The sequence below is a fragment of the Eurypyga helias genome, unplaced genomic scaffold, assembly GCF_000690775.1.
Source record: "Eurypyga helias isolate BGI_N326 unplaced genomic scaffold, ASM69077v1 scaffold19786, whole genome shotgun sequence".
NCBI classification, from domain to species: Eukaryota; Metazoa; Chordata; class Aves; order Eurypygiformes; family Eurypygidae; genus Eurypyga; species Eurypyga helias.
The window spans coordinates 60,092-74,166 of NW_010256270.1; the positions used below are offsets into that span (position 1 = coordinate 60,092).

At 37.8% G+C, this 14,075-nt stretch overlaps 1 protein-coding gene across 2 annotated transcripts; it reads left to right on the forward strand.

Annotated features, from left to right (window-relative positions):
- Nucleotides 1-283: 283 nt before the first annotated feature.
- On the forward strand, nucleotides 284-12,253 carry MYOZ2 (myozenin 2). Of its 2 annotated transcripts, none has more exons than XM_010153627.1 (5): nucleotides 284-432; nucleotides 987-1,090; nucleotides 6,865-7,034; nucleotides 10,222-10,351; nucleotides 12,066-12,253. In XM_010153627.1, the coding sequence occupies exons 2-5, from the start codon at nucleotides 1,015-1,017 to the stop codon at nucleotides 12,251-12,253; spliced, it is 564 nt and encodes a 187-aa protein (XP_010151929.1). In that variant the 5' UTR covers nucleotides 284-432; nucleotides 987-1,014. The 2 variants fall into 2 exon arrangements, with proteins under 2 accessions (XP_010151929.1, XP_010151928.1); XM_010153626.1 differs by having other exon boundaries at nucleotides 309-432; nucleotides 6,799-7,034.
- The last annotated feature ends 1,822 nt before the right edge of the window (nucleotides 12,254-14,075 follow it).

Genomic DNA, 14,075 nt, shown 5'->3' on the forward strand with positions numbered 1-14,075 from the left:
TATTTAACACCTTATTTTTAAATGTCTCTTTCCCGGTTATAACACAGAGATTATTATTCTCAGAGGTGATGAGGAGATGATCTGTAGGAGTATGAGGGGAGCATTCCATTAAATCTTCCAATAAGCTCTGAAAGGGATATAAACTCTCTTTGTTGTGGGTGCAGTTGAATCTTTTCTGTTCTCTTCTTTCGCCAGGAAGATATGAGTGGCTGGAGTGTTTGATTCTATATATAAACTGGTTGATGTCAGCTGGATGCCAATCCCTTTGAAGAGGATCAGCCCCCAGTTCGTCTCGGTACTAGGTACCATGCAGATCCAAGCACAAGGGTAGACACCATCCTGGACCAGGCAGGTCATCCCCATACATAACTAACTCCTGAAGCTTCAACTAAAGGGTTGAGACCACTTTTTTCTGCGCAACAAAACAGGAGGGTAAGTGTACTGTTTCCTGAAATATTTTGACATTGTCTGTCCTACAAACTGTCATATAAAAGACATTTATGTAACCTCTTGACTCTGCAATTAAAAATATGTATAATTTTTTTACTTAGCCAGAAATGCACTTTCTTTAAAGATGCCAGAGCATCTCATTTAGCTCCTCAAATTCGTTATTAGATTAAGAAATGTCAAAATATAACATTTCTGAAATCATAAACCAAGTTGTAATTAAAATACTAGTTAGGAATTTGCATCTTTTAACATAATGCGTAGATATGAGGCGGCCTAGACCACTGACACTGATTTTGCTACAGAATTTACATAGCCAACTCAAAGTCCGTTCCTTCAAAACTTCTATCCATCAGAACATGTCCTTACATCTGTCTGTAAGCAAGAAATGCCAGTGCATTTTGCACAATTAAGAGTGCAGATTTCTAAATCATAAGTAACTTCACTATTCAGCTATTATAAACAGGCTATTAGAAAAGAAAGTTGGCTGAATTGTGCAAGCTGGCTCAACAATGTAAAAATGTGTTGTTTTTTTTCAGCAAGGAAAAATCGTATCAGAAAATCACAATGTTATCACATTCTGCCATGGTCAAAGAGAGGAAACAACAAGCATCAGCCATTATGGATGAAATACAGAGAAATGGTATAGCGCTGAACTCAGCTTACTGTATATGCAATGTCCTCTAGCCCTCCCTAATACATTTTTTTAATCATGGAGTTTAACTCTCTTACAGCTTTGTCTCTGGGTGTTTTGCCATAAATAATCTTGTGGGAGTATCATGCTGCCTATGGTAACTAATCCTTTTGTAGTTGCCTCTTTTCATTTGAAAGCTATTTTCAGATGAACAACTGCTGTGGAGGAATGAAGTAATATAACAGCTGATGTAGATTCTGCTAGGATAGCCTTTCAGAATATTATTTGGGGTTAATAACATGACTTCATTCCATTTTAAAAGGCTATCATCTAAGAAAATGCTGATCTGTATCCTCTTTTTTGCTCTGTTTCATTCTGCATTTTTATATGAATGATAAAAAAATTTTGAAACAAATGTTTACATCTCTGTTCCTTCCTCTCCAACTTTATCTTTGTAACTAACAAATTTTACTAGCGTTTGGCAATTCTCTCTAGTGGACAGCCACCATTTAATCTTATACAAAGAAATTTTACTGTTGTTGTTGGACTGATGAAAATGCAGACAACTCATGAGAAGGTAGTTTGATTTTCTAAAACAGGTTCTTAAAATTACGTTTCTACTGTGACACCTTAAGAAACAATTAACTCAGTAGGGAGCTCGGCTTTCAATAGGTATGTGCTGGATGCTTTTGGAGATCCTTCCAGTCCTCCCTATGAAGCCTTTTTACCAACGACATAAAAGACCAAATTTTTAGAAGTGATAAACACCCCACAAGCCTCACTGAAAAACAGGGAGCTCCATTAATATTTAGGATTTATGACAATTAGGGCATTCAGAGGATAAAAGACTGAACATTAAATTCCTGTAATTAATATCTTTCTTGTGGGCTTTTGCTCCCAAGATTTTGGGGATGGTTTCTGTACTCACTCTCCATTGTGACTGCAGGAGGAGTAGAGCAAGAGACAGAAGGTTTTTAGAAAAAGAAGCTATAAGTTTCAGTGCCTAGTCCTCATCCTTCTGATATTTTCCATAAGTTTTTTCTGTAATTTCCATTCCTAAGCAAATAGCTCTTTCCTCTTTCCATTCTCCACTGAACACACGTCTGAAAGCCAGTCTGCCCTTACAGATTTAATTACAATTCTATTCTTGGTTTGTGGGGTTTTAAAGTATTGTAAACCCAAGTACTATATGTGCCTGAACCACCCTATAAACTCTTCAGGGCAAAATAAAATGTCTTTCATATGTTTGTTTGGAACCAGGCATGTCACAGTAAATGTTGCTACTATTCATAGCAATATTAATAAATCTACCATACAGTCCTTGAAATCATTGGAGTTATTGGATAATCTGTGCTGATGCTTGGCATTCGCTTCAAATAATCTGTCCTTTTTTTTATTTATGTATTATCAGATTTGCTGTCAAATTTAGATTCGTACACATAGATATGACAGCTCATTCTACAAGATATGCTGTGATATATGGTCACTGAAGACAATACTAACTCTTTAAGTGCACGTTTTACTTTTGCATCTTCTTTAGATGCCTGGGATATTTAAATGTTTTTAATAAAATGAAATTTCATTAAATGGGTGTGATAAATGTCTGAAATTTATAACTGTACAAGCTCAGTGAAACCAGTTAAGAAACAGAAGGATAATCAAAGCTGTAATCACACAAATTATACACTAGTTCTTTGAGACCAAATCTGAACAATTCTTGGAAAAATCAAAGAGCAATCTGTTTTATAAATTACTAAATTCAGCTCTATTAATTTCTGAAATTTTATTTTCTCCCTAATAGTTAACTAAACAAGCTTAACGTGAGATCTGGAGGGTAAACTGCTCTCTTTCTGGGTTTTGCACAGCTATTAGTAAAGAAGGTCCCGGACCCGGTAATTATGTAAAAAATAAATGTACTGTGTTGGCCAGTCTCGCAGACCTATTAAACTCCCCACTGTTAACAGAGGTAAACAGTAGCAGTAAGATTTATCATAGAATCACAGAGTGGTTAGGGTTGGAAGGGACCTTAAAGATCATCTAGTTCCAACACCCCTACCATGGGCAGGGACACCAGGACAACAGCCAGGGATGGGGCATCCACAGCTTCTCTGGGCAACCTGTTCCAGTGCCTCACCACCCTCTTCAGGAAGAACTTCTTCCTGATACCTTATTTAAATCTCCCTGCTTTCAGGAAAAAAGCTCTGGTGGCTTGGAATGGTAATGCAAGCCTTGGTACCTTGGAACGACACACAGAGAGCATACCTTCTGCCTTTTTATTTCAGCCCCTTTCTATTTCAAGGCTTTCAGGTAAACAGTGAATCTCACATTTCTTACTGAAAGATACTCATAGCAAAAGCAGTTGTTGGCAAGATACAAAATCAGCCAAGTTTTTATCAGTGTCTCAAATACTACCAATCTCTGGGCAAGACTGGTAATGACTGAAAGATCACATCTCCTGCTGGCTTGTGGGACGTGACTTTGTGTTTTGGAAAAGTTTGACATGACATAAAATGCAGCAAGCAGCAGTAATAGACACTAACTGTAAATGCTCAAGGTCTCAGAAAAGAGAGTGAAGTAGTAAATCGGCACATGGATGTAGTGATGTGCCCAAGCCCTTGGTTTTTCACTGGCAGACTTGGATTAATCATAACATTTCTAAGGTTACTTGGTAGAGGAAATCATGTATGTAAATACACAGGTTTAAAGAAGCCCTTGGAGTTCATCAGGTTAGCCTTCAACTACGTTTCGCTCAAGGTCTCAGAAAAGAGAGTGAAGTAGTAAATCGGCACATGGATGTAGTGATGTGCCCAAGCCCTTGGTTTTTCACTGGCAGACTTGGATTAATCATAACATTTCTAAGGTTACTTGGTAGAGGAAATCATGTATGTAAATACACAGGTTTAAAGAAGCCCTTGGAGTTCATCAGGTTAGCCTTCAACTACGTTTCAACCTCATGTCCAGTTCTATACTACCTCTAAACTTCATTCTTCAGTAGCTACATGATTAACTATCTTTCATGATATAGTTAAAAAATCTTATTTCTGATCCTACAACAAACATACTATCTGATATTCATTATTAAAATTTATAATCCAGATTAAGGTATTTAGAAGATTGTAAACTGGAGGATTAAAGGGGGATTAGGCAGTGAATGCAGGAGGAACTATATAAATCATATTTAAATACAGTCTGTTATGATTTTAAGCACAGGACAAGAAGGACTTGGCAGGAACAAATTAAGAAATTAAGATAAAGGTTGAGATTAGGATTAAACTATGAATTAAACTTCAATATTAATTTCCAATGTCCATTTACAACATTGATGTTCTCTATCATCCTCTAAATGTCCTCCTTTTCTCATTCTTAATCACCTCTTCTGCACTGACACTGAAACAATCCCTAGACACATCATAAAACTAGACAGATGATTAGATTTTAGCTGGCAAGGGGTTCAAATTAACTTCACACTTAGGTTTTTGGGATGCTGCCTGGATACACAATAGTACACAACTGTGGGTTACAAGTACCTTGGAGCCTTCAGTTAACACTGACAAGACCAGTACATATGTAAGGGAATAGTTGACATCCAGCATGTCACAAAAGAATATTGAGTGGTTTGGACAGAGATCTGCAATTACCTTGGGACCCCAGTCTGTGAGGATGTACTTACTACCTTCTCTGTGTACAATGAAGAAAAGCTTTTTCTACATGAGAAGGTCACTGATTTGATGGGTAAATGTCTTAGTCCTAATATATATATATATAAAACCATCCAACAGTCCATACCCCTGGAGTAATATTGAGTAATGACGAAATCAAAATATGACTTGTGGGTCTGAATTTCAGGCGACAGGCCAGTAACAAGTGCACTTATCTCAACCACAGAGCCAAAACCCTGCCACTATCTGTCACTGATAAGGATACATTGGGCAAGCCGAGTCATTTTCTTCTGTGTTAAGAACTCTCTGTTTTGTAGTTACCTCTTAAATAACAGAAGGGTGTTAGGATTCTTTGCACGTACTATTTTTAAAGCAGAAGTGCATGCTCTGGCTCATGATAGTTAGCTTCCTCTTGCTCCAGTTAAATCTATTGCAAACACTCAATTTAAACCAGTACGAACAGAAGTGGGTCAACAGTGATGCAATCCAGGGCCCACAAACTTGTTTGATTTACTGCATGGAAAACTCTTTGTCTATACAGCTTTGGCTAAATATTTAATATAGCTGCCTCAAGTAAGTCTTCCTAAACATCAGCAAATCACACTGTTCTTCCAACATAAAGTTACTAGGCGACATATGCCATTTATTCAAAGCGAAACTTTGACACAGGTACCTTCTGCAGTCTATTAAGTTGCAATATTAATTTTAAGATGGACTTCCTGTGTGCTTAGTCTGCAACCAAGAAACAGTGTCTTACACATAATTTGCTTTCATTTCTTTTTAATGCATTAAAATGTATGTCAAAGTTCAGAATTTTAAATCCTGTAGACCATAAGAATATGTGAAGAACAGAATGTCTTATTATTAAAGAAATAATGAATGTGACTCTGAATAAGTGGATCAAAGAAACATACTAGACCACTGTTATAAACCTCAAAGCACACTGCATCTTCCTGTTTTTCTTCCTGAAGTTTATGAACAACTGAGGAGAACAATTTCAATTCATATAATGCTAACTACTCAAGTAAGTGGCATAGGAATTATTTTCTTTAAAAATCTGGTTTTACTATGTGATCTAATTGTTATATTCTACAACCTTCTAAGAAGAAATAAATCAGTAGAAAATAGTTTGTTCAATGTTGAAGTTACTGCCTTCTAAGCTTAAGGTTTATCTATAGGTTGAGGAGCTGTAGTGAGAACATTCAGTCACTGAGCAACAGCTTCCTCATCCACCAGCACCCCAGTTTCACAGACATAACCATGAATATGACCAGTAGAGTTTGTGATATTCAGTTTTCCATTTACAGTCCCAAGTGTTCTCTCCTTCCCCTGCTTATGCAGTTTCATTTTCAAATTGTCCAGGAGGTCACTAAAGACAAAGAAGGAATTTTTCCCAAGCAGTGGAAGAAAGTAATATTGCTTCCAGCAGTTCAGTTTTCTTAGAGAGGACCGAAAAGAAAATGTTTGAAATATATCAGTTCCTAGAAGCATGGTGCAATTCTTTGTTAGAGCTCTCATTTTCAACACCCTGAACTTTATTTAGAAAGCTTCTTTAAAAATAGTTTAAAAATACTATTTTACACAGACTTTCTAATCCACACTTAGAGTTCAAAACACGCCCTGGATTTCAAAAGCAAGCAGAAATTAAAGAATAATTGAAAATAAAATGTGTATAAGCAGTAAAGACCTGGTAGGTATGTTTAAAAGGGTTACCTGCTCATCTATCCGATGCAGGACACACAAAGCTAACTGAAGGTTTGACGTGGGAACACTAGGGTCAGAAGGAATTCCATTCCTTGTTTCAGCGGAAGCCAGTTTTTACTAGTCTGCTATTAAGATGGAATGTAGGACATTACAGACCTGATTTTGATAACAGCTGAATGCCATTCAGCTGAGATAAACTCTGAGCTTGAGGTGCTTAGCATCTTCAAAAAAAAAAAAAAAAGTTTGTGGTGTTCAGTGCTCCAAAATTTTGGAAGAATAATTAATTTCACTAACACCGTATGAAGCTATGTTATGTGACAGATAACCACGCATTAACATGCTGTTCCTTTTCAGGTGTAGTATATACAGTATCAGGCATTTTAGAAAAACGGATGTATGTATTTATCCATTGTATTGCAGTCTCACCCAGCTTAAACCTCGGAAAAAAGGTCAGCACCCCCAGAGATATCATGGTGGAGGAACTATCGACGCTCAGCAACAGAGGTGCAAGACTCTTCAAGAGACGCCAGCGGAGATCTGACAAATACACCTATGAAAACTATCATTATGTAGCAAACAAGCCAAGAAATGTGAGTATTTTGGAATAACTTGTTAATGAAACGCAGTGAGACTAGCTTGGGGCTCCCTTGGTGCTCATGATACACATTAAGCATGATTTATTTGTAGTTTCAAGAAGCATAAAAGCAAAATCCTGCACTAGAATGAGGCTAACATGAAGTGAGTCATTTGTATTTTACTGAGCTCCTATAAATAAATGAAAAATCTAAAAGCCTTAATACATCAGATTCACATCACTCTCACTCAAATATGATTCAGGTTGCTAGTGACCAGAGTTCTTATTCTGTAACGCTTGGCTCATTAACTACTGAAAATTAACCAGTTAATACGAAAATGCACTAGTTAATGATATTCAAAAGGTTGGAAGAAATGAGAGTCTTTTTCATGCAACCAGTATTTCTATTAAAGTAGGTTGGTGGTCTTAATGTGGTTCCCAGGCAGCAAAATGACTCTCACTACTGGAACTAATACACTTCTGGCCTGCCTGTCTCGACGGGGAGAAAAAGGATGGAACCTGTTACTGAAAGACAATTATTTTTCCAACTAGTCCTTCAGAAATTGAGTTAAAGCATTAGTGATACCCTGGGAATCCTCACGGCAGGAACTAAATGCACCTGGTGTTTGTCTATCTGTGGCAAAATATTTAAAACTTTTGCTTAACATCTGAAAATACAGACAACATCATTCAAATATTTTACCTAATTCTGCAATGTGCTCCAAGGTGTAATTATTTGAACATGAATACTCTATGCCCAGTCTAATACAGCACATAAGCAGCCTGATTCCAGTATTGTATTCAATTCTGCTTCTCAGTTACATGTATGCATCCTCAGTGATTTCACATATAAAGCTACATGACTAAAGTGGCAGAATTTGTCCTAGAACATTTAAGCTGCTTTGAAAGTGAAAAGAAGTAAGTGCTACAAAAATTAATTATTATTAACCTAGGAAATATTTCTTGTAGAACAGCAATTCTCTACTAATCATTGCATAGGTGGTGTTACGATAGTGTTAGCATCCAACGCCTACAGAACCCATACAAAGACTTTGACTCAATTCTTCTTTAATCTTCACTTCGGATAAGAAAAATGGTAACTATGTGTACTGTACTGTGGTATAATCTAAAGGTTGTGTTGGTACAAATAGGAAACAAATAATTAACTAAATGAAACAGCGAAGTGCCAAAGGTCTTACTCATATTATGTTAAAGCTTGATAAAGAAAATACATGTACCGGTGTAAATTAACTAGAAACAATGAAATCAATACAACTTGTTGATTCTAAGGAAACCTTTTCCTTAACTGCATTTCATAAGGAGGCTTTGGGAACAGACAGTAAAAGAGGCATTTGCAATTTACCACTGTCCACGCTAACCAACATGTTGAAGGATCTCCTAACAGGCAGAGAGGCTATTATTGGAGCCGCGTTCAATATTTCCGGCAGCACAACTGAAATCTCTAAAATATTTTTGTTCCCTTCTTGAAGAAGGGATTCTCTATGCTTTATTGACTGTAAAGGTAAAAACATTCGTAATTCTCTGGACTTTACATTTCCCATACAAAAGAAGTAACTTCACTTGGGGAGAAGAGTCATAAAGTTTCTTTTTTTCAGTGCAGATATTTCAAACAGAAATTACATTACACAGAGATCAAATGGGTTCATGTTTGAGTTTTGATAAATCCGCCTTTTTAAAATAAATCTGCACAAAAGAAGTCCCATATAGAAAATCAGAATAACTATTAAACACCCGAACCTATTATTAGAACACTATTATTTAGAAGCCCATCTATGATTACTGTCCCTCCAGTTTCTCCCTCTATAGAGTATTAGGAGCTACACAGACAAATTCTGAGCACACCACCATCACTCATCAGAATTTCTGTATTCAGTTCCATGCTTTTGCTACAAAGTCTGACAGATCAGTTCCCCTCTAGTCTACTTCTTCCCACACAAACACAGAGTACACAGGCTGTACATACAGTCAGTATGACAATCTGACATGCAAAAAAAATATTAATGATGCCTCTTTGGTTTCTGTTCCCTTCCCTTAAATGCCTGTTAAGCCATCACTGGTGTCTTCACCATCCTTATGATTCTGCCTGCCAAAATTAATCATTCTAACATACTTCAGGACGGCTAGAAAACATATTGCCTTGATCTTTCTTTGTTTCAAGTTTGAACAAGTATTATTTGTTTGCTTTCCTACTTTAAGAAACTAACTCTAAAACAGTCTATATTTAAATTGCTTTTAGCCTATGTGTCATACCTAAAATAAGATACTGACTTCTTAGGAGACTCTAATTCTGTATTTAGGCAACAATGATTAAGCCTTTTGATGTTTCCTTGGAAGCAATGACCCCATAGGAGGGTGGAAAATAACAGCATATCATGAATCTCCAGAAAGTGACCCGTACTGAAGTTGTCATTTCTATTACAAATAAAGGAAAAGAAAATCCCAAACAAAAGCCATTCAACAAACGCAGGGAACTTTCAACTGATACGGGAAGAGACACTTTGAAGAGTCGGTGCTTTGAAACACAAATGGCTCCAACTTGCCAGATACCTTGATCCGGGTTGTAAGGGTACTGTCTGGCTCATAGCAGCTTCTAGCATCTAGTGATGCAAGGGACACATTTTATGGGCCCCCCTGGCAAAGTGACCAGGTCTACTCTTTGCTGTGAGCCACACAGCCCACATGCACAGGCAGATTTTGTGGTGATCAGTGTAACTAGCAGATGGGATAAACTATTCATAGATGACACATTAATATTTAAATATCCTAAACTTAGGAGAAGGTCAGACAACTCAGCTGGATGGTTATAAGGCTTTGGGAGTCTTGTTGACCTAGCTCACACCACCTCTAACCCGTTCAATACAGCATTCACAAACCCGTAACGCAGCATTTAAAATTCTGCTGGGATATCATTCGTAACACTGAAAAATCATTCAGTTTTGCTTACATAGCCAATGTAAGAGAGTTGTGAAAGTGTTTCATCTTCTGGCTAACAGCAGAAAGACCTGGGGAGTGCTACCTAGCAAAGAGGGTGCTGAACAGCAGGAGAGTATGCCTTTGGATAGTATACCCTGTGTCTCAGATCTTGGCTGTTAATTGGAGTTACCACTCCAACCTTCAACAGAAAATGACAGAGGCTCTTTTTGCCTGTGCTGTCAATGACATTTGTTTCTATCTGAATGCAGCGTGGAGAGCCCATACAGAGCGTTAGAATGGATGGCCTCAGTGTTGAAGGAATTCCCCAGCATGCCCCAATGACACCTCCTAATACACCTGATCCCCGGAGCCCCCCACATCCTGACAACATTGCCCCAGGTAATATATGTGTTTACCGACATTAGATATATTTAACAGAGGAAGGACCTCTTTATAAAACCGTATCCTCAGTAAGAATTTGTTACTGGACTTACTATTAGAAATTGAAAATTTGAGTCAGGTAACTCATCAGAATCTCACACAGAAATGTAAAGCGGTGCTCTTCAGTTGCTTCTGTTCATTTTTAAGGATTTGATACGCCTTTTGTACTACTTCATCCTTAACTGAAAACATACATTAAGAGAAACTGCTCCTATATTTACCAGAGTTAGAAATACTGAGAAACAGGCCCTCAGTTTTAGAACCAGAATAATACAGTGATTTTTCCCTTGCAAAACCTTTGTTTCTAATATGCAACACACCACTCAACAGTCTGAAAGTTATCCACTGTAGTTTAATTACCCATAAACGTAAATCCGAAGTCACTGCAAGTTTTGGTAGAAACCTTTACAGAAGAGTAACTTGAAAAGGAATTTGCCTCTGGCTGTATCAACTGTTCTTTTTTAAGTCCTTAACTGTGAGGATACTGTTGCCTTTATTTAAAGCAGTGAGCTACAAGAAGGCCTTATTTTGTATTCTTTAAAGACTAGAGAAGGACAATTTGTTTTAATTAATTTATTCCGTGATATAGTCCTTCTTCCTGTTTATGAATTATCCATGAGCAGACTGTTTTTTACAAATTCATTCTTTGTTCAGAATTACTCAATGCATGTTTTGTGCAGACCTTTTCCAGTCTATGTAAACTAGGTCAATGCTACTCTGTTGGTGACTCCGTGCATCCATTGGTCAAATACAATGTGAACAGAGGTAATTTCTATTGCTACGATATCATAGAAATCTTCAAGCCTTTCTTTAGGCAAAAAAAGGCCTGAAAAAAAGAGTAGATATTAAATCACCAGGGGGTTTTAAGCTTATAGAAGGAAATTGCATTAATTTAAAGAGCTAGATGTAGAGAAAGGGTAAAAGGATAGAATAGATTTCCCTTGTTTTTCAAATAAATAGTATATTTATATAAATAAAAGGATAATTTGCTGGTTTTAATTATTCAAATTGTACATTAAGGTCTGCCCCCACCCCCCCATCTATTCCTGCCATTTTGTACTTGACTTTAGAAGAAATCCCAATGAATAGGGAATTAATTTATTTAGCAAAATTCTGATCAGAGCCTGATCCTCAGATGATTATGAAAAAAACCAATTCTTCACTTTTTCAGATGATGAAAAAGACCAGAGAACCAAGTAGGTAGGACATTTTAAAACACCTAAGGCAGAGGCAAAGACAAAAACTCCACTATAATGGCTGTGATCTGGAACTATTAAGAGGAGTTAGGAAAAATCTAACCCAAAGACTATAGAATTATCTTAGTTTTAACCAAAAGGCTGTTTTAAAAATCTTCTTGTGAATTCAGCCCAAGGGCTGTGTAGCTATAGTCTGGTTTCAAACAAATGCTTATAATGTTAGAAACAAATTTATATAAAACTAAAATAATCAGGCTCAAAAGAGGGTGGAATACTCGAGCAGTTATGCAGAAGGCTACACATTCCCCTTGCCGCTTTCTGTTTCTGTGTATCTTTGGCAGGGTGACTTGATCCACTTGTTCATTTTACCTAACTGTGAAACGACGGGAAGTTACTTACTAGTTGCGTGGGATGGTGGTAACAAAGCAGAAAATGCAGAGTATTATTATAATGGTTTTGCCCTGATCACCTTGCAGGTTATTCTGGACCACTGAAAGAAATTCCTCCTGAAAAGTTCAACACTACTTCTGTGCCAAAGTATTATCAGTCTCCCTGGATAGAAGCCATTAGGGATGATCCAGAGCTGCTGGAAGCTTTATATCCTAAACTTTTTAAACCTGAAGCAAAGCCAGAACTGCCTGACTACAGGAGCTTTAACAGGTAATTCTGAATGGGCACTGAATTTTACAGTGCAGAGCAAAATCACTGTTAAATGAAATGTTTCCACCAGCTATAAGAAAACCTACTACCTGTGTTTGCAAGTGTATGCATAAACATGAACACACACAGAGACTACAAGTGGCAAATGAGCATTAAGGAGGAAACTAGTCTCCCTCTAAAGCAGGGAACCAAAATTGAATTGTAGAACCAGGAATATAAGATGAATTGTTGAAAATATCGAAAGAAAGAAAGTATCAGAACCCAGTGTACTCAATAAATGGGAAACATGGGCTATAGCAATGCTTCAAACGCCTTTCAGTATTTCTGTTGACTTCAGTAAGTAGTTGATCATAACATCTATCAGGGAAGCTGTCAAAACTTTGTAAGCTATATAATGCAAATCACTATTTCAACACAAGTCACGTGGCTTGCTTTTTAGGCAATGATATTTCAATGAACTTTATTCTTCAACCAATCCCTCACACCAAACAACAGATTGGCTATTTTATTGCACTTAACATTTTTGTATCTTCAACAACCTTTGGTAACAAATTAATGGATAAAATAATACAAGCAGACTTAAAAAAAAAAAAACCAAACACCACAATGTTTCAAGTAGACAGGATCTAAGAATGGACAATATTGAGTTTTGAACTACTGTGAAAGTTAAAACACATCCTTACTTAAGCCTTTTGCTTTCATTCATACCATTCATACTATCATTATTTATGATAGTTATGAACAATTTTCCCCTAAATAATCCCTGATGAGTTCCAGACAGGTGAGCCAAACCAAAACCCATCCTCAAAATGCCAGACAGAAATCTGTTGGAAAAGAAAACAACTCATGGCAATATAAACTTAGAGAAAAAATACCACAAGCATCACTTGTGTTCCTGCCATTGCAGTGAGCCTCAACTATGACTGCAAGGGCTGAAGAATTACACAATGCAACATCAAAATTCTCTAAATTGCAGATATGGCTTTGATGGGTGGACTGTTTGATGGATGAGGAACTGGTTGTATGGTCACATCCAGAGGGTAGTGGTCAACAGCTCAATGTCGAGATGGAGTACAGTTTAATATTTTCATCAATGACACACAGTGGGATCGAGTGCACCTTCAACAGGTTTGTCAACGACACCAAGCTGAGTGGTGTGGTTGACGTGCCTGAGGGACAGGATGCCATCCAGAAGGACCTGGATAAGCTCAAGAAACAGGCCCGTGTGAACCTCATGATGTTCAACATGGCCAAGCGCAGGGTCCTGCACCTGGGTGGAGGCAACCTCCGTTATCAGTACAGGCTAGGGGATGAAGGAGGAGCAGCCCTGAGGAGAAGGACTTGGGGTACTGGTGGATGAAAAGCTGGACATGAGCCATCAGTGTGGGCTTCGCAGCCCAGAAAGCCAACTGTATCCTGGGCTGTATCAGGAGAAGTGTGGCCAGCAGGTCGAGGGAGGGGATTCTCCCCCTCTACTCTGCTCTCGTGAGACCCCACCTGCAGTGCTGTGTCCAGCTCTGGGGCCCTCAGCACAGGAAAGACACGGACTTTCTTGGAGTGGGTCGAGAGGAAGTAATGAAAATGATCAAAGACTGGAGCACCTTTCCTATGAAGAAAGGCCGAGAGAGTTGGAGTCATTCAGCCTGGAGAAGAGAAGGCTCTGGCAAGACATTACAGCACCTTCCAGTACCTGAAGGGGCTACAAGAAAGATGAGGACAAACCTTTTAGAGCAGGGTCTGTTACAATAGGACAAGGGGTAATGGTTTTAAGCTAGAAGAGGGTAGTTTTAGACCAGATATAAGGAAGGCCAAGTGCAAGGTCCTGC